The 20059-nt window shown below is 38.9% G+C and overlaps 1 protein-coding gene across 1 annotated transcript in view; it reads right to left on the bottom strand.

Moving 5' to 3' along the window:
• Window positions 1-425: 425 nt before the first annotated feature.
• The window catches only part of nek5 (NIMA related kinase 5), a 37505-nt gene continuing 17871 nt past the window's right edge, over window positions 426-20059 (bottom strand). The window contains exons 8-20 of the mRNA XM_077217179.1: window positions 18171-18371; window positions 16164-16239; window positions 15768-15856; window positions 14879-15036; window positions 12026-12104; window positions 11488-11592; window positions 11326-11406; window positions 8206-8268; window positions 7477-7548; window positions 7057-7240; window positions 4192-4284; window positions 3979-4069; window positions 426-1769 (exon numbers count right to left, since the gene is read on the bottom strand). Coding sequence (XP_077073294.1) covers window positions 1157-1769; window positions 3979-4069; window positions 4192-4284; window positions 7057-7240; window positions 7477-7548; window positions 8206-8268; window positions 11326-11406; window positions 11488-11592; window positions 12026-12104; window positions 14879-15036; window positions 15768-15856; window positions 16164-16239; window positions 18171-18371 — 1905 coding nt within the window. The 3' untranslated portion in view covers window positions 426-1156. The remainder of the gene's footprint in view (window positions 1770-3978; window positions 4070-4191; window positions 4285-7056; window positions 7241-7476; window positions 7549-8205; window positions 8269-11325; window positions 11407-11487; window positions 11593-12025; window positions 12105-14878; window positions 15037-15767; window positions 15857-16163; window positions 16240-18170; window positions 18372-20059) is intronic.

The following is a 20059-nucleotide window of genomic DNA, read 5'->3' as shown; positions in this document are numbered from 1 at the left end:
GTCTTTACCTTCATATATTAAAACATTTATGAAACGGACACATTCAGTAAAATGTGAATGAACATGTTCAATGAATCAAAGTCACAAATCAATCAATTTGAATGAATCAAACCCACTCGGACTCTAAACTTCTAAACAAAACTTCTGAATATAGAGTTGAGTATTTGCACTAAATCTGTGCAGATTTGTCTTACACGAACTTCCCAGCAAAGTGAGTAAATAAGAAGTAACGCTAAAGTGGTTCGTGATTTGACAGCGTTACCCGCCACTTGATTTTACACACACATTTGGCGGGTTAATTGGGCGAGTGTTAATTTCAAGCCCTATATATATATTAGTGCTGTCAAACATTAAAATATTTAATCGCGATTAATCGCATTAATGTCATAGTTAACTCGCAATTAATCACATTTTTATCGATTATAAATGTCCCTTGATTTCTTTTTGTCCCATTATTTTTTTCTCATTTTAATGCTCTGATCAACATGGAAAAGTGGATTGGCAGTAAGTTTGTTCTTGTTGTGGTATCCATGTACTTCTGTCTGAAGTCATCCATTTAAATTATAAACAATTATGTGTGTAACAAATAATAGTGTTCAGAATGAACCCTAAAAAATCATTTAAAATTAAAATAAATATATGCATATATTTTAATTGAAATAAAAATAAATAAATAAATCCTCATCAAAGCCGTCGGCTGGCTCTGACAAGGCGGCGGAGAATTCGCATGTGTGCTTGGACATCTAGTGGTATTTCAGACTGGACATGCGGCGATGATAGCCCAGTTTACTACAAAACACACAGATCACTTCGGTCTTGTCAATGGAACCATTTGGCAACTTTTTAAAAGTAAACTTTCCATTCAGAATCTTATTGGCATCCATTTCGGCGTCTCGCGCTCGCCATCTACTCAAAACGTAACGTTACTACTCTTTGGTCGGCGTGCCGGTTGTTTTGTTTCCGGTCTAGCTATCCGGTGTGGTGTTGTAGTTTTTCTAATGTTACTAGTTGTTGCAACAGCATGTGAAAAAAACTGCAAAGTTTGTTAGGCCAAAAAGAACGTTAATCTCGCGATAAAAAAAATGTCTGACAGCACTAATATATATATATATATATATAGCAGCTTGAGTTACAAAAGAAAGAAAGGAGGATTCCTTCATTCCACAGTGGTTTTCTGGGAATCTTCCTCTGCGCTGCTGTTCACTTGCTCCCGTGTTGGGTCATCTGTGTGTGTGTGCTCTTCCTCCTGTGTTTCCCGTGTTGGGTCATCTGTGTGTGTGTGCTCTTCCTCCTGTGTTTCCCGTGTTGGGTCATCTGTGTGTGTGTGCTCTTCCTCCTGTGTTTCCCGTGTTGGGTCATCTGTGTGTGTGTGCTCTTCCTCCTGTGTTTCCCGTGTTGGGTCATCTGTGTGTGTGTGCTCTTCCTCCTGTGTTTCCCGTGTTGGGTCATCTGTGTGTGTGTGCTCTTCCTCCTGTGTTTCCCGTGTTGGGTCATCTGTGTGTGTGTGCTCTTCCTCCTGTGTTTCCCGTGTTGGATCATCTGTGTGTGTGTGCTCTTCCTCCTGTGTTTCCCGTGTTGGGTCATCTGTGTGTGTGTGCTCTTCCTCCTGTGTTTCCCGTGTTGGGTCATCGGTGTGTGTGTGCTCCTCCTGTGTTTCCCGTGTTGGGTCATCGGTGTGTGTGTGCTCTTCCTCCTGTGTGATGATGAAGAGGTTCCTCATGGAGTCGGTCACCTCCTCTCTCAGCTCGTCCTCCGACTCCTCAAAGTTCCTGATGGGAAGCAGACGTCAGTCACGGTCTCTCAAACATCTCTCTGTGTGTGTGTGTGTGTGTGTGTGTGTGCACAGGTTTATATTACATTGTGGGGAGCAGCCAGCGGATCCCATGGGTACAAATGTTTTTTTGAAAATGTAAAAATGCAGAAAGTTTTGTGTGATGGGTAGATTTAGGGGTAGGGTTAGCGTGTGTGTGTGTGTATTTGATGGGTAGGGTTAGTGTGTGTGTGTGTGTGTGTGTGTGTTTGATGGGTAGGGTTAGTGTGTGTGTTTGTGTGTGTGTGTTCGATGGGTAGGGTTAGTGTGTGTGTGTGTATGTGTGTTTGATGGGTAGGGTTAGTGTGTGTGTGTTTGTGTGTGTGTTCGATGGGTAGGGTTAGTGTTTGTGTGTGTGTGTGTGTATGTATGTGTGTGTTTGATGGGTAGGGTTAGTGTGTATGTTTGTGTGATGGGTAGGTTTAGGGGTCGGTTAGTGTATGTGTGTGTGTGTGTGATGGGTAGGTTTAGGGGTCAGTTAGAGTGTGTGTGTGTGTGTGTGTTTCTCGCACTGGTCAGGCAGTTGGTGGTTGGGTTAGGTTTAGGGGTCGGTTAGTGTGTGTGTGTGTGAGATGGGTAGGTTTAGGGGTCAGGTTAGTGTGTGTGTGTGTGTGTTTCTCGCACTGGTCAGGCAGTTGGTGGTTGGGTTAGGTTTAGGGGTCGGTTAGTGTGTGTGTGTGTGTGTGTGAGATGGGTAGGTTTAGGGGTCGGTTAGTGTGTGTGTGTGTGAGATGGGTAGGTTTAGGGGTCGGCTAGTGTGTGTGTGAGATGGGTAGGTTTAGGGGTCAGGTTAGTGTGTGTGTGTGTGTGTTTCTCGCACTGGTCAGGCAGTTGGTGGTTGGGTTAGGTTTAGGGGTCGGTTAGTGTGTGTGTGTGTGTTTCTCGCACTGGTCAGGCAGTTGGTGGTTGGGTTAGGTTTAGGGGTCGGTTAGTGTGTGTGTGTGTGTGTGATGGGTAGGTTTAGGGGTCAGTTAGAGTGTGTGTGTGTGTGTGTGTGTGTTTCTCGCACTGGTCAGGCAGTTGGTGGTTGGGTTAGGTTTAGGGGTCGGTTAGTGTGTGTGTGTGTGTGTGTGATGGGTAGGTTTAGGGGTCGGTTAGTGTGTGTGTGTGTGTGTTTGTTTCTGGCACTGGTCAGACAGTTGGTGGTTGGGTTAGGTTTAGGGGTCGGTTAGTGTGTGTGTGTGTGTTTCTGGCACTGGTCAGGCAGTTGGTGGTTGGGTTAGGTTTAGGGGTCGGTTAGTGTGTGTGTGTTTCTGGCACCGGTCAGGCAGTTGGTGGTTGGGTTAGGTTTAGGGGTCGGTTTGTGTGTGTGTGTGTGTGTGTGTGAGATGGTTAGGTTTAGGGGTCGGTTAGTGTGTGTGTGTGTGTGTGTGAGATGGTTAGGTTTAGGGGTCGGTTAGTGTGTGTGTGTGTGTGTGTTTGCAGAGGTGTAAAGTGCAGGGGTCAGAAAGTAAAAGTCCTGTCATATGTTTATTCCACTCATGAACTCGTCAGCTGATTTCACTCATTAGTTCTCCGGCTGAAGAACTGCTAATTAGCAAATACAGGTGATTAGAATAAAATACTGATCAGGAATTTTACTTTCTGAACTTGGACTTTACACCTCTGGTGTGTGTGTGTGTGTGTGTGTGTGTGTGTGTGTGTGTGTGTGTGTGTGTGTGTGTGTGTGTGTGTGTGTGTGTGTGATGGGTAGGTTTAGGAGTTGGGTTAGTGCAAGGGCGTAGATTTGGTTTGAACATTGGGGGGGTTGAAGTTTGGGTATGCCTCCTGATATTGTGATCATGGTATAAATAATGGGGGGTATTGTAATGCATAGATTTAAATATTGGGGGGGTTATATCCCCCCCATCCCCCCCACAAATTACGCCCCTGGGTTAGTGTAAGGAGACAGAATATACAGTTTAAACGGTACAAAAACCATTACGACTATGGAGAGTCCTGTTATGAACCAAGTATGGGTCATATTTGTGGGTTGTGTGTTTGTTGTTTGTTTGCTTTCCGTCTCGTCTCAGTCTCATTTAATTATTCTTACTTTAATAAATGTTATTCTTTTGAGCAATATCCAACGTGTTGTCTCCTTCTTTGTCGCGGCTTGCGAGCCGGCCGTGAAAGTCCCCACAAAGATAGCAAACCAGACGTGTGTGTGTATGTCAGTGTGTGTCACTTACGTGTCCTCATCATCTGATCGAGGCTCCAGACGCTCTTCATCATCACGCTCTTCCTCTGTCAGACGCTTCTCATCTGATGACATCAGTGTCTCTGTGTGAACAACACACACGTCACATCACTGAACGCGTTTGAATCGCAGTGGTTGTTCATGTGTGGTGCGATCAGTGTGAAAGTGTGTGAGTTTCAGCAGGACTGCAGTGAAGCGGTTTTACCCGTGAGCTGTGCTTGAGCGAGAGCGTTCAGGAGCGTCTCCGGCAAACGCTTCGTCCAGTGCTTTCTGTGTCCTTCCTCCTGCTCCTCTGAAACTACATACACACATAAACCAGCAGATCATGAGCCGGATCAACATTCAGCTGGATGTGTGTGTGTCATAAGTGAGTAATGTACATCCAGCCAATTGTTCTCTCAGAAAAAACACGACAGGGTGATCAGGATCAGGTATTCATCAGCCTGAAGGGGGTTTATTCTGAGATTACACACACACAAACTATATATATATATATATATATATATATATATATATATATATATATATATATATATATATATATATAGATCTGCTTATTTTTCAACCCTATTAGAAGGAAAATAAACACAATCCTAGGTATTTATTTGAAAAAGTGGCTAAACTAACGGAAAAGAAAGCTTCAAGCCCAGAAGTTTCCAAGAAACACAGCAGTAATGACTTTATGAACTTCTTCACTTATAAGATTGATAATATTAGGGACAAAATTATAACTATGCAACCGTCTAGTACAGTATCGCATCAGGGAGTGCATTATAGTCTCCCTGAGGTAAAATTTGATTCATTCATTGCCATAGGAGAGGAAGAATTTAGCAAAATCGTTAATTCATCTAAATCGACAACATGTATGTTAGACCCTATACCGACTAAACTACTGAAAGAGATGCTTCCAGAAGTCATAGATCCTCTTCTTAACATCTTTAATTCGTCTTTGTCTCTAGGATACGTACCAAAAACCTTTAAGCTGGCTATGATTAAACCGCTTGTTAAAAAAACGCAAATTGATCCTACAGAATTAATCAATTACAGGCCGATCTCAAATCTACCTTTTCTGTCAAAGATACTAGAAAAGGCAGTATCCTCACAACTGTGTTCCTTTCTTGAAAGAAATGGTATCTGTGAGGATTTCCAGTCAGGATTTAGACCGCACCATAGCACTGAGACAGCTCTCATTAGAGTCACAAATGATTTGCTCTTATCATCCGATCGTGGTTGTATCTCTCTATTAGTGTTACTTAATCTTAGTGCTGCATTTGACACCATTTACCACAACATTCTCTTAAATAGACTAGAAAACTATGTTGGCATTAGTGGAATTGCACTAGCATGGTTTAAATCATATTTATCTGACCACTATCAGTTTGTAGCAGTAAATGTAGAGATGTCTTATCGATCACAAGTTCAGTATGGTGTCCCACAAGGCTCAGTTCTAGGACCGTTACTGTTCACTCTGTACATGCTACCTTTAGGAGATATCATTAGGAAGCATGGCATTAGTTTTCACTGTTATGCTGATGATACTCAGCTCTATATTTCTTCAAAACCTAACGAAACTTACCAATTAAAAAAATTATCAGAATGCATAGTTGATATAAAAAATTGGATGACTAGTAATTTCCTACTATTTTTTAGTTCTACTTCTTAAAGAATAACTTTGATATTGTTAGTAATACTTCAACTGGACTGAAGCGACGGAGGTTTACTTGATTATCCAGATATCATATTATAGAAAAATCACCAAATATGATCATCAGGCTTTTGTGGAAGGTTTATTTGTTCATCTCTCAATCATCATTGTAGTTTTAAAACATATAATGCAATCCAATACAGAGCGTTGATCATAAAACTAAGCATTTAAATATCATCTCACTAAAATATATATTTGGCAGATATTGATATTATATGCACTTTATGTAAGTATATGTGTAGCTGTTATACTGTTATAAAGATCTCATTGATATACATTACAAGCATCAGAATGTCAATAAATATCAGCAAATTGCATATTTTTGCTCAGTTTTGAGCTGTTTTCCCCTCCATATTAGACTAAATGAGGCATAAAAGCCTGATGTATCAAAAATTATGCAAAAAATAAAACATACAAACTTATTTTATATTTCGTCAAATGTTTTTTTCAGATTATTATTTCATAGATCAAGATTTACAGGATTACATAAAGAAGTCTGTCAATATAATCTCCTTTAAACTTAAATAATTGTTTTCAAAAAAATTCGCTAAGACTTTACGTAAAGCCTTTATGTATAATGCATTATACATGTTTTCATAATCATTTATACACTGTCGTCACATCCATGCACTCGAGAGCGTTCAGTAAGTGAGTGTGTGTGTGTGTGTGTGTCTGTGTGTGTCACCTGTCTGAGTGTCACTGATACTCTCTGTCGTCACATCCATGCGCTCGAGAGCATTCAGTGAGTGTGTGTGTGTGTGTGTGTGTCACCTGTCTGAGTGTCACTGATACTCTCTGTTGTCACATCCATGCGCTCGAGAGCGTTCAGTGAGTGTGTGTGTGTGTGTGTCACCTGTCTGAGTGTCACTGATACTCTCTGTTGTCACATCCATGCGCTCGAGAGCGTTCAGTGAGTGTGTGTGTGTCACCTGTCTGAGTGTCACCGATACTCTCTGTCGTCACATCCATGCACTCGAGAGCATTCAGTGAGTGTGTGAGTGTGTGTGTGTGTGTGTGTCACCTGTCTGAGTGTCACTGATACTCTCTGTTGTCACATCCATGCGCTCGAGAGCGTTCAGTGAGTGTGTGTGTGTGTCACCTGTCTGAGTGTCACCGATACTCTCTGTCGTCACATCCATGCACTCGAGAGCATTCAGTGAGTGTGTGAGTGTGTGTGTGTGTCACCTGTCTGAGTGTCACTGATACTCTCTGTCGTCACATCCATGCGCTCGAGAGCGTTCAGTGAGTGTGTGTGTGTGTGTGTGTGTGTGTGTGTCACCTGTCTGAGTGTCACCGATACTCTCTGTCGTCACATCCATGCACTCGAGAGCATTCAGTGAGTGTGTGAGTGTGTGTGTGTGTCACCTGTCTGAGTGTCACTGATACTCTCTGTCGTCACATCCATGCGCTCAAGAGCGTTCAGTAAAGTGTCAGCGGCGTCTCGACACCATTCAGCTCTCTTCTTCTGCTCCTCTTCCTCTGAGCCGTGTGGACCGTTGTGGATGTTTTCTCCACGCTGAAACGTCAGTGTGTCATTCAGGGTCTTGTCCTGTCACACACACACACACAAGGTCAACCATCATGCTTATATCCTGCCTGCTCAATATTAGCCTACATTCACATCATTGCAAAAAAGAGATCAAGGAAAAGTAATGTAACGCATTACTTTCCATAAAAAGTAACAAAGTAACATAATTAGTGTGTAATGTACTTTAGAAGGTAAAGTTATATTGTAACACAAAAGTAACAATCCCCAACACTGATCATGAGTGTGAGTCAGTTCACCTCTGACTCCTCATCAGTCTTCATCTCTGTGTGCTCTTCATCACTCAGCTTGATCTCAAACATGATTCCTCTCTGAAACACATGCGTGTCGGATTGGTCAAACATGAGTGTGTGTCTTGTAGTGGTCGACCGATATATCACCAAGGGCGATATATATCGGCCGATATTTTGCATTTTTAAAATACCGGCAGATACGTTTTTCTGATTGGCCGATGTCTTGGAAGCGGGACTTTTATTTTGACTGAGCTCCAGACTTTTGTTTTGCCGGGCGGCGCTGAGAACACCATAGTCTAGATGGAAATAGAGGTCCACGCGCACCCCCAGCTTTTTTTATGCCACCTGATTTTTTTTAATCCTTAAAATGTCTATTTTCAGAATCTGCTAGGTACCAAGCTGAAATAATGTCTCACAGGCTTCATTTTTAACACTGAACGGTGCACCCCACCGGAACCCGAAAAATCAAAAAATTATATAGAAAGTGGCATAACATTTGAAGTAAACAACATACAGAGACAAATGAACACATTTTCCCACACAATTCTGACCACAGGAATTTAATGGAATTGTTATTTTTAACATTTGACAACATATTGACTATTTCTGGACAAAAATAGCAAAAAAATGGCCAAAGATCGGCCACCCTGCTCTCTAAGATATCGCCTATCGAAAAAACAATATCGGTCGACCACTAGTGTCTGGTCATCATGTGTTTTGTGTGTGTGTTTATACCTGCTGCTCTTTCCCACGTGTGTGTGTGTCTTTCTTCTTCCTCAGTAAGTCTGTTCCTCTGTCCTGAGAACATCATCACACACACCAGTTCATCACATTCGCAGCGTTACAGCATCTCCACGTCTGATTTTATTATCATATGCATCACAAATGTTCATGTTTTTTTTCTCCCCAATTATTTTTTCTCCTGTATAAATCTCTGAATTTATATTCATAAAGGTGATGTTTCTCGATTTCATGTTGTAGACATATTAAACTAGTACCTCATTTTTGTGAGAAAGAAGTTGAGAGATATTTTTCTGATTTTGAACGGGTGGCAACCACATCAAAGTGACCTAGAACTATGTGGACTTTGCTTTTTCAAAGTATCTTGTTGGGTAAAGCTCAGGAAGCTTATTCCGCTCTAAGCCTTGAGAAGAGTGCTAATTATGATGAGGTTAACGCAGCTTTATTGAAGGCATATGAGCTGGTTCCTGAAGCTTACCGCCAGCGCTTTCGAAGTACCAAATTTGCTCAAGACACTTATGTTGAGTTTGCACTTAGTGGTGTACATCTAAGTAAGGAACACCTTAGACGACTCATTTTGCTTGAAGAATTTAAAACCTGTCTGCCTGATGTAATGTCTGTGTATTTGAATGAGCAGAAGGCAGTGACTTTAGAACAAGCTTCAGTCTTGAGTTTGTCTTAACCCATGAGGTAAAGTTTGGTGACAAACAAGCTGAGGTTCAGGTCCAGATTAAGCACAATAGGAACCATTGAGCTAGAGCATGACATTGATGATGATGTAGGTCAAGGTAACCCTATTAAACAACACCCACAGGGTTCGTACAGACTCTGTCAAATGAAATTCCAGGACTTTCAAGGACTTTTCAAGCACTACTTTTTTTGAATTTCAAGGACTTCAATCCGCACTTATCAAACATTATCTTTATTTTTTTAATAAAGATTATCAAATCAAATATCTTTATTATTGTTTTTTTTTTTTACTCAAATTAAATATATATGGTATCTGATGTTTCACTTCATAGAGGTCAATCCATTGACCAGCGCTGTCAGCCATGGGAAATCCCCTTAACCATTGAAAGGATATTGAAACTGATTTTTCCCCCATTAATATATATGACTGACCTGAAGAATGAAAGTTGTATTATATACTCATCATATACTTAATATCATGCTCATAGCCATGACATGAGAGATAGCTCTATATCTCAGATGGGCTGCAGCGTTGATTTAGTGTGAAACAATTGTATTTTTTCCCAACAAAAAAAAAAATCATAATATTTTGAATTAGGGATGCACCGATACCACTTTTTGCAGAACGAGATACCGATACCGTAACCGATCCCTGAATTTTCACTGCATTTGTAATTTTTAAATGTATTAGTAGACAAACCAAAACAATATAAATCATATTAGTTGGCTTAATTTGTTCATCAAATATATATTTCTTTCAATTATTTTCATGCTTAATTAAGCCTGCTAAAATGCATTGTATGAGCTTCTGTTACTGTACATTCTATTGATCCTATTTTATCTATCATTGAATGCACAGCACATATGTAGACTAGAGAAGGGTCAGTGCTTAGGATTGGGTCAGTGGTACAAATGTTTAGACACCAGTGAAATATCAATTATTTAATCCAATTTTGATACTACAACAAAAACTGCCAGCCTAATTAATGTGAATTTTAAAAATTATTAAGGTAAGCAGTCAGCAACTAAATAAGAACGAATAATCAACTTACAAATAAATACAATAGAACAAAGAAAGGCTACAAATGAAATAAACAGTGTTTTTAGAGTTTTTCGGGTAGATCTAACAGGTACAGAAATTTGAATAAAGTAATCAAATGTTAAAAAATTGCATATTAATTACTGGATAAATTAAATATAGATGGATCTTTTTGTAAAGTTGAAAAGGGTAGCCTATTTAGTCAAGAGCAGTGAGTAAATTATTTGTCCATTGTTTGATTAACATTAAAACAGCAGTGGGTTTGTTAAACTGCCCCTTTAAGACCGAACGCACAGACCCCATTTGAACATGGCTACTTCACTTGAGATATAACTTACTATGTTTACTAGGATACTGGCCAAGATGGGCGTTTTTACATAATTTTGTGTGAATTCGTCCGTACAAGCGCAAGACGTGAAAGACAATTTAATTCAGTATTCGCGCGCGGAGACGCCGGTTTGCGGGACGCGCGCTGATGTTTGCGTTCATGGAACTTCTTGACTGCAAACGTCCAGTAATAATATAGGGAATCACTCGTTATACATAAATCATGTAACAGTTCATGTTTTACTTTACTTAGCCTACATATACGATTTAGTTTTCATCCAAATAACACGCGCTGAGTGAACGATCAACAATCAAGAGCATTCAACAGAACTGCGCTCTCTCTCGTCAGTTAACGTTAATAATAAGCTACATGCCTCGTTTTATTTTCTTTGCCATTGACATCCGACTGAACTACAAACCTTCCACTGATGTCTGTTTAAAGGGATGTGCTCGACCAGCTCGCGCGTCTGTGCCGCTGCGCGCTCAATCCACTGATCAGATTTCTCTCATTAGCTCGCGCACCACAGCTGTGTTACAGTACACACGCTGCCTGGGCCTATCGGTTGTTGGTATCGGAGCATTTTTACGAGTACATGAGCTCGGTATCGGTGCATCCCTATTTTTAATAATTCAAGCACTTTTCAAGTACCTCTTCAAAAACATGGCTGTTTTCAAGGGTTTTCCAGGACTTCAATTTCAAAAAGTCAAATTCAAGTTTTTCAAGCACTTTAAGCACCTTGTAGGAACCCTGCCCCCATTAAGGGTGAACCCTGCCCCCATTAAGGGTGAATCCTGCACCCATTAAGGGTGAATCCTGCACCCATTAAGGGTGAATCCTGTTAAACGCCAGCTTTTGCACAAAGAGGTAGAGTATGGGCCCTATTTTAACGATCTGAAACGCCAAACACAAGTAACTTTGTGGGCCTAGAGCCAGGGTTGTAACACTCTGATTGTGTTTGGCTGAATGAAGAAAGTCATATATACCTAGGATGGCAAAAATCATGGGCAAACACTCACACGTGTTTGATTCATCAACGTCCAGAACCAATAACACGTACCTCGACCTCTGCTCTCATTCTCATCTCTCTGACATCATGATGATACTGCTCTCTGATTCGCTGGAGCTGCTTCAGGTACTCCTGCAACACACACACACGCGCCTTCAGCACACTGAGGTGTCGTTATCTAATGATCATGAATAGGAGTGTGACGATAGTGACCTCCTGTCCCTGCAGTTTGCCGCTCTGAGACGGTTTTCTCCCATGATGCTCTTGTGCGTTGGGCGGCTGACAGCCTTCAGCATCTGCTGTGGACGGTCTGAGACCCTGAACACCAGAAATGATCAATGATTTCACTCTACATCAGATCTGTTCAATATTACTGAAATACATGAATATAAGATAAATACAGCTGTAAATTACAACACACATAGATGTTATGAAAGCAAAATTATGGAAGCTTGTTTAAGCCACAGAATAAAACATTTTAAAAGATAATTGCGACTTTTTATCTCACAATTGCGAGTTTACATCTCGCAAATCTGACTTTATTTATTGCAATTGCAACTTTATAACACGCAAATCTGACTTTATAACAATTGTGAGAAAAAAATCTGAATTGTGAGATAAAAAGTCGCAATTACCTTTTTTATTTTTCATTATGTAGTGGAAACAAGCTTCCATACAAAATACTGACCAGTGCATGAAAAAGCAATGGTTTGTCTGAAATGAATGAGAACTTGTGTTGTGTGACACTCACCAGTTGTTTCTGAGCTCTGAGTTTGTACTGACGTGCTTCATGTCTCCTCTGTAGATACTCGTCTCTCGCCCTAGCGACACTGAAAACACACACACACACACGATCAATATTAGCCCACATTCATATAAAAGCTTCCAGTGATGGAAGAGTGTGGAACTCCAGGAATCAAATGATTTCAACAGTAAATCAGAAGCGGTGGTTAATGAACAGAGGGATTGATGATGTTGTTTCAGAGAATATAAAAACATAAGTTTCTTTTATTTAGAGTAAGGTCACAGATTAATCGATAAGGCCGTGTGTCCACTAGGGTTGGGCGGTATTTCGGTAATATCGTATACTGCGGGGTCTTAAAATAGCAACGGTATCAGTTTCAATACCGTCATTACCGGCACTTATATATAATATACAAATATAATTTATTCAATGCCTAAAAATGCTTATGTAGTTGTCATCAAGTGACAGTGTGGAGGAGAAAGAGAGAGAGAGAGAGAGAGAAGGGAGAGGCGGTAAATACTGACGAGGCAATTTGTAAATGTTGCAATAAAAAAGGTGACCGCGAGAGATGGAAACACCTCTAACCTAATGTCACATCTCCGAAACAACCACCCACTCACTGCTGCGAGGGTGCATTTTGCCCCGAGTTCATTAAATAAGCGCATTAGTTTATATTTGTTAAAATATTATAATGTAATTTTTTTTTTACGTTGATAATGAAAACTGAACAGCACGAGTAAGATGGGATGCATCGGGAGTCAGACATTGACCACTTAATTAAGTATCATTTTGTAAAAGGCCTTTCTTTAAAGTGAATTTCGTTTTGTATAAATTGTATCTTAATTTTAATAATTTTTTTATCAACAAATAATAAATAAGAATCAAATATAGCAGACAACATAATCATGACATGATCGTGGGCTGGCGCGCCGCGGTCACTTGCATTGAAATCTCATCATAGATTAACCGAAACTCAGTGTATGTCTCACAGACATGACAGATATCTAAATAAAGCTTGAAATGTCATTAAACGAAACAATTCAAAACGAAAAGAAATAGGCCACTCGACGATTATTTAATCCATGATGTGCATTTCTCTCTATGCGCGTTCTATACGGAAATGGCGATCATCAAATTAAACGAAACTATTCAAAACGAAAAGAAATAGGCTAGCCTACTCTCTGATTATGTAATCCATGATGTGCATTTCTCTCTATCGTTCACTATGGAGATGGCGATTTGTCAATTTCTCTAAACGAAACAATTCAAAAGGAAAAGAAATATAGGCAGCATACTCTCTGATTAATCCAGGATGTGCATTTCTCTCTATAGGCGCGTTCACTACGGAGATATCAATCGACAATTTCTTTAAACGAAACAATTCAAAACGAAAAGAAAAAAGCTAGCCTATACCTTCTGATTATGTAATCCATGATTTGCATTTCTCTATATGCGCGTTCACTAGGAGATGTCGATCGTCAACTTAATCTTTGCAGCACTGACAGAAAAGTTGTATTAATAAAAATCAATGGACGCGTGTCACCGGATTTACAAATGCACTTCTTGCTTGTTGCTTGTTAATTTAATTTAAAGTAATTAATAAAATGAATACAATTGTCATAATTAAAATAATTAAATATTATTAATTGTCCCATTTTTGCTCATTTATAAATAGCATTTATATCTACCACCCCCTCAGCACATGGGTTAAAAAATTATTTGGCGCCACCATATTATAACGGCCCACGTATTAAAAATAGTCGAGTCTAAATAGGCCTACGAGCCTTAGGCATTATTACATTTAATGCCGTCAGCCGGGATCAGAATCAACGTGCACGGGTTGGCCTTGATTTTTTTTTTTTTTTTGCCCGATCTGGTATTCAGTTTCTGAACGGTGTAGGCACAAGCCAACAGTTTGGTGACGCTGTCTGAGCCTTATGTCATAATTTTTAATTATTCACGGTAATACCGTATACCCCGGTAAAATAGGGAGGAGGTTTGAAGGTATCAAAATTTGGATACCGCCCAAGCCTAGTGTCCACCAAAGCGTTTTTTCACGCAGCTGGCGTATTTTTCCAATTGTTGTCAATCGGAGCGCCGCGTTTTTTAAACGCCAAAAGCGTAACGAGGCGCTGAGCGTTTTTTTTTCATGCTGAAGCGCTGAACGCCCGGCGGTTTTTACTGGTCGGCGAGAGTTGAAGAATGTTCAACTTTGGGGTAAAACGCAGCGCTCATCACTGTCACTTTTTACTCAACCGTCCAATCACAGTAGAGGAGGGGCGGGACTAATATCACACCGACCAACCGCCACATTCTGCTTGTTCAACGTCAACAGACGACAACAACAAGCATGATAACGCAACAAAATAATAATAAAAACACAAGAGCCAGAGAAAATATGTTACATTGTATCGACATTTTAATATAGAATCAACACAGAAACAAAATTTGTGTGAAATGAGATACTAGTAACACTTTCGCGGATATTCCGCATCATAACAAGCAAAGTTTCTCAACTGAAAAAAAATGCTGCGGTGCCAAAACGCGACATTCTAAAAGGCTTAACGTGAAAATGCTTAACGTATAATTAAACGCATTGCGTTCATATTCTGGACTCATCTGATTTTTTGTACATAGTATAGCTTATTAATATGATGTTTACTGAGTTTGGTCTTTTAATATCACTGTCTTAGTACAGTAAGCCACGTTAAGCCTTTTTCACGTTAAGCGTTTTAGAATTTCCCGCCAAAAAAGCGTTTTAGAGCGCCACAGCTAGGCGTTTTCAGCTGACAAAAATCGCTTTGGTGGACACACGACCTAAGAGCTTCAGTAAAGAGGATTTGGTTTTGAGTGTCTCACAGTTTGTAGGGCTCCAGTGAGTGTGTGTCATGATGATCCTCCACAAGTTCCTGGCGTTCCTGACGCTCGACCGGCCCGTTCCACCGGCGCTCATGATCAACACCAGGTTTAAACGCAATCGGGTTTTCAAACACAGCTGGAAATCGAGGCTTTATTTGCTGAGAGATGGAGGAGAGAGACAAAAACATTTATTTTATTAATTCAGTATATCTTCATTAGACTATGAGAGTGTGCATGTATGTATTTTCATCTCATCTAATAGCCTATCATTTATGTTAAAGGGCTCCTGGTCTGCTTTTCTGCATGTTCATCTGTTTTTAGTGTGTAATGTTTCTGTTTGAGCATGAAAAAGTCCCTCCAGCGGGAGTTATTCTCTATATCAGTGTTTCTGAACTCCTGAAACGCCTCCATTGTAATCTTGAGTTTCTTCCGGGAACAAACAATATTCCTCATTTAAATAATTCACACGCAGAATAAAGGGGCGGGGCCTGGTTGAGTTAGTTAGTAGTGTGTTAAACTGGCTGTTATGGTAAGGGGCGGGACATTTCCCAAACACACTCGAAGCGCTCGACCGATCACAACACACTGATCCAGCCGACCAATCAGAGTGTGTGCTTTTCAGAAGGAGGGGCTTCATAGAGACAGGAACTAAACAGAGCTACTGACAGACTGGGAAGAGAGGAGCTGCAACAATGGAGAATATGAGGAAAATAATGTGATTTTTTAATATTGAATTATAAAAAACCTATTTTAGTAGAGCTTAAAAAAACTCAAGGCTATATAAATGGGTACAATAGGTTCCCTTTAAGGTGCCGTCACATGACTCACAGCGCTAGTAATGTGTGGCTCAAAGATCAAACAACGTCAATGTCTTTATAAGAAAACTCACTTGTGGTTTGGCTGTGCTGCGTCTCTGCTCGGGTCTCTGTGGTTGTTTGAGGACAGGAGGTCTCAGGACGGGTTTATATCCCACCGGATCTTTAGGAATGCCATAGAATTCCAGATAAATCAGGAAACTTTCACACGATACACTTCAGTACACCATAACACATTCTGCTTCATTTACTGTATGTTGTAGCCCACACACACAAGCACGCATGCATGCAGACACACGCATGCGCACACACACGCATGCACACACACACGCATACACACACACACACACGCATACACACACACACACACAAACACACACACACACACACTCTCTCTCTCTCTCTCTCTCTCTCCTTCTCTCAACCACACACAAACACACACACACACACACACTCACACTCACACACACCTGTGTTGTTTGTGGCTTTAGGTGCCGCTGGTGTGTGTCCGTGAAGAACTGTGTGACTAAATTCATCCTCCAGCAACTGACATGAAATGGAAAAGAAAGTGCAGATTTATATCACCTTTCATATTTTAAAAAGTTTTAGTAAATCTGTAGGTCAATATTGCAGTTCATGCATTGCTATATTGGTGCATGTAAATGAAAATTATATAAATTTATAAAAATATATTTAAAAAAAAATTATTAAACATGAAATATTTAATGATTAATGAAAAAAATGACACATGAAAATGATTAAATATGAAATATGTAATGATTGATTAAAATGATTCATGAAAAAATGATTAAATATGAAATGTTTAATGATTAATTGAAATGAGTAATATAAATAGGATATTGTGTGAATATATTGGTGAATATAAATGGAAATACATTTTATTGAAATTTATTTTATTGATTTTATTAAAGTACATATGATTAATTAAAATGACTAATGAAAAAAAACATTAAATATTGATGCATATAAATGATTAAATAAGATTCTTCCTTGAATTCAAAACATGCCTTGATTATTTGACCCAGATTTTACTGTATTTTACTTCTTTAAACTTTACATACTTTACAGTGACTGATTGATGCTTCCTCTCATATATTGAATGTTGTCATAAAGGAAGATAAAAATTAAGATGTTTATATTTGTAGCTGGATCATCCAACCCTAGTGTCTAGTTCAAGTGTTTTTAGCTTTAGTAAATTCAATCCAATTCAATTCACGTTAAAGGTGCAGTGTGTGACTTTTAGCGACATCTAGCGGTTCGGTTGCGAGTTTACACTTAGGGCTCAGCCCACCGCTCACCCCTCCCTTTCGAAGAAGCTACGGTGGCTAAAACGGGACAAACATCGTCGTCTGAGACGGCAGAGAATAGCCAGAGTAAACCAAGTTTCTGTACCACAGTCCATTATAAACCACATCATGGATAAAGTTTACAAAGCCATAGTCAGGTGAGGATCAAGGGTCTTAATACGTAATATAATAATAGTAATTAGTGATTGTCTCACGAACGTAACCAGCACATTTCCCCCCACATAGCAAACCCATAATACAGCGAGAGAGAAGAACCACATGAAACTATGCAACTATATATTTTTTCTAACAGGGTAGTAAAAGTTTAGCTGGCTAATATGAGCTGTTACTGTGGCTGAGCTGGTTAAAGCGTTAAGCCTTGTTTATACTGGACGCGTCCGCATGAGCCGAAAGCTGCGTGCGGCAAAAATAGCGTGATTGTAACAGCGCGCGCGCCTCCGCATCCCCTAGACACCATTTACTACACACAATAGGCTTTTTTTCTCTGATTTTGGAAACTCGATCGACTTAAAATGCTTCCAAGATCGACGGGTTGGTGATTCCTGTAACTGTTTTACGGTCAATGACAAGAGTATTAATCAGCTGTCTCACGAACGTAACCAGCACATTTATCCCCACATAGCAAAGCCATAACACAGCGAGGGAGAAGAATTAAGTTACATGAAACAATCCAACTACATATTTTACACCACTGACAAGGGAAACGTCACTACTCACGGTGTTTATGGCTAGCTTCTAGCTTTCTGCGGCTTCTCTTTCAAGGTAGTGAGGAAACGCGCTCTGTAACGCTGTGTGTTCGCTGTCGGCTACGGTAGAAACATGACGTCACAATATGTCGACCTTCATAGAAGGGGATTCCCGCGCCTATGTAGATATATATGCCTCATTCTAAGGTAATAAAAACATTAGGGTTTATTAAGCAAGTTCTTTATACACCACTGAACACATAGTTATGGATGTCATATTGCATTTCTGTTAATAGATACTCAACATTTTTACACATTGCACCTTTAATTTGTATTGCACTTTTCACAATACACATCATTTCAAAGCGGCTTTACAGAAAGTGTAATGAGTCCATAGAACAGTTTAGAGTCACAGAGTGGATGTTGATTCAGAGTTTGCGTAAAGGGTCAGGTGACGTCGTACCTGTGTGTCGAGGTGTTTGCTGATCTGAGCCTGCAGTAAAGGTCTCCTGAGGAGTGTGTTCACTGAGGGCCGGTCTCGAGGACTGATCTTGAACAGCTGGTTCAGCAGAAGTCGAAGTTCATCAGTGTATCGCTGAGACACTGGACTATAGCGCCCCCTACAGATCCTCAACACCAGCTGCTTTAAATTACTTCCCTCAAACTGTGGGACACACACACACACACACACACACACACACACACACACACACACACACACACACACACACACACACACACACACACACACACACAGGACTGTATGCCATGACAAATTCTAAAACCAAATGATTTTAGATCATTAAGGCTCATCCAAACATCACTATCTGAGTACATGCGTCTACTATTGAGATACTTATAGTCGTAACACTTTTCAATAAGGTTCATTAGTTAACATTAATGTATAAACTAACATGAACTAACAATGAGCAATACATTTGTTACTATAATATTCATCTTTGTTAATATAAATACAGCCGTTCGTTGTTTGTTCATGTTAATTCACAGCGCATTAACTAATGTTAATACAACATTTGATTTTAATAATGTATTAGTAAATGTTGAAATTAATATTAACTAAGATTAATAAATGCTGAAGAAGTATTGTTCATTCTTAGTTCATGTTAAAACTAAGGTAGTTAACTAATATTAACTAATGAACCTTATTATGTTACCATTCTAGTTTTTATTACTATTTTTAAGCAGTTTTATTTGTATATTTTTCATTTTAATGTTAATGTTAATTTTAATTTGAGTAAAGTTTAAGGTTTTTGGTAGTTAAAAAACATGTCTATTTAGTAGTTGTGTAATTAAAAAACATGTCTATTTAGTTTTTTTTTGTTATTTAAGTACATCAAGCTAAACTAAATTAAAATTAAACCATGTTTCCTGGGAAAATAACTAAAATATTAAATAAAACTAAAAAAAATTATATTTTATTTTGTTTCAATTAATATTTATTTTATTTTTAGTAACAAAAATGTGTGTTTTTTAATGGTTTTAGTTAACTATAATAGCCCTGGTGAGCAGCAGGATATGTGTACAACAATTTCATGATAATATTTCACACCAAAACCAGAAGAAAATTATATTTTATATTAAAATGTTTTTTGATTTGACTGTTTTAGACTATAAATACACTTTGCACTGTAACATTATTTTCACACGTTCACTCAAACTCAATTGAGAATCTGCCAAACTTGTCGGTCAAAAATGACCGAAATTATTTTTTTATTTCAATGAAATGAATGTACAATATTTTAGTTTGATAATGTGTTTTATTTAATATGTTGTATTTTTAGGGGATTGTATAGTACTAAATTATATTTACTAAATTAAATGTATGTATTTATAATCCATTTATTCACTTTTTGAGCATAGACCTGAACATTTTATTTCCAACTTAAACTGTCGTAAATCTTGAATGCTTTAAAGCACAGACTGAAATTTGGTCTCTTTTCAAAGATGACACTTGGCAGATTATTGCTGAAGTGAAATAAGTTTTAAAAAGTGAACTTAAAAAAAAGTTACAGAATTTTACGTTTATTGTTATGAAAAATGTGCAAAAATACTATTTTCAATTCTTATATGAAATATATATTTTCAAAAACACGTTTTACTCTAAAACTATAAATTCAAACAAGTTGTGTAAAAATTTGAGGTTGATATATCAAAAAAATTAGCTTTCATTATGATTTTGTTTGGCCGCAGTACCAAACTCTTCCACTAGATAAAATTCAATGTGTGGCAATTTTTTCAGGACCATTTAACCTGTTCGAATCATGCTCATGTTTTTTGTTTTGTTTTTGTTTTTCACACAGCAAGTGCCTAAATCTTTACCAAGTTTCATAC

Source organism: Siphateles boraxobius, unplaced genomic scaffold (genome assembly GCF_051911475.1).
Source record: "Siphateles boraxobius isolate OS27281-9 unplaced genomic scaffold, OSU_SipBor_1 7, whole genome shotgun sequence".
NCBI lineage: Eukaryota > Metazoa > Chordata > Actinopteri > Cypriniformes > Leuciscidae > Siphateles > Siphateles boraxobius.
Note: the sequence above shows the minus strand (reverse complement) of the source record. Positions and strands in the feature narration are given on the sequence as shown.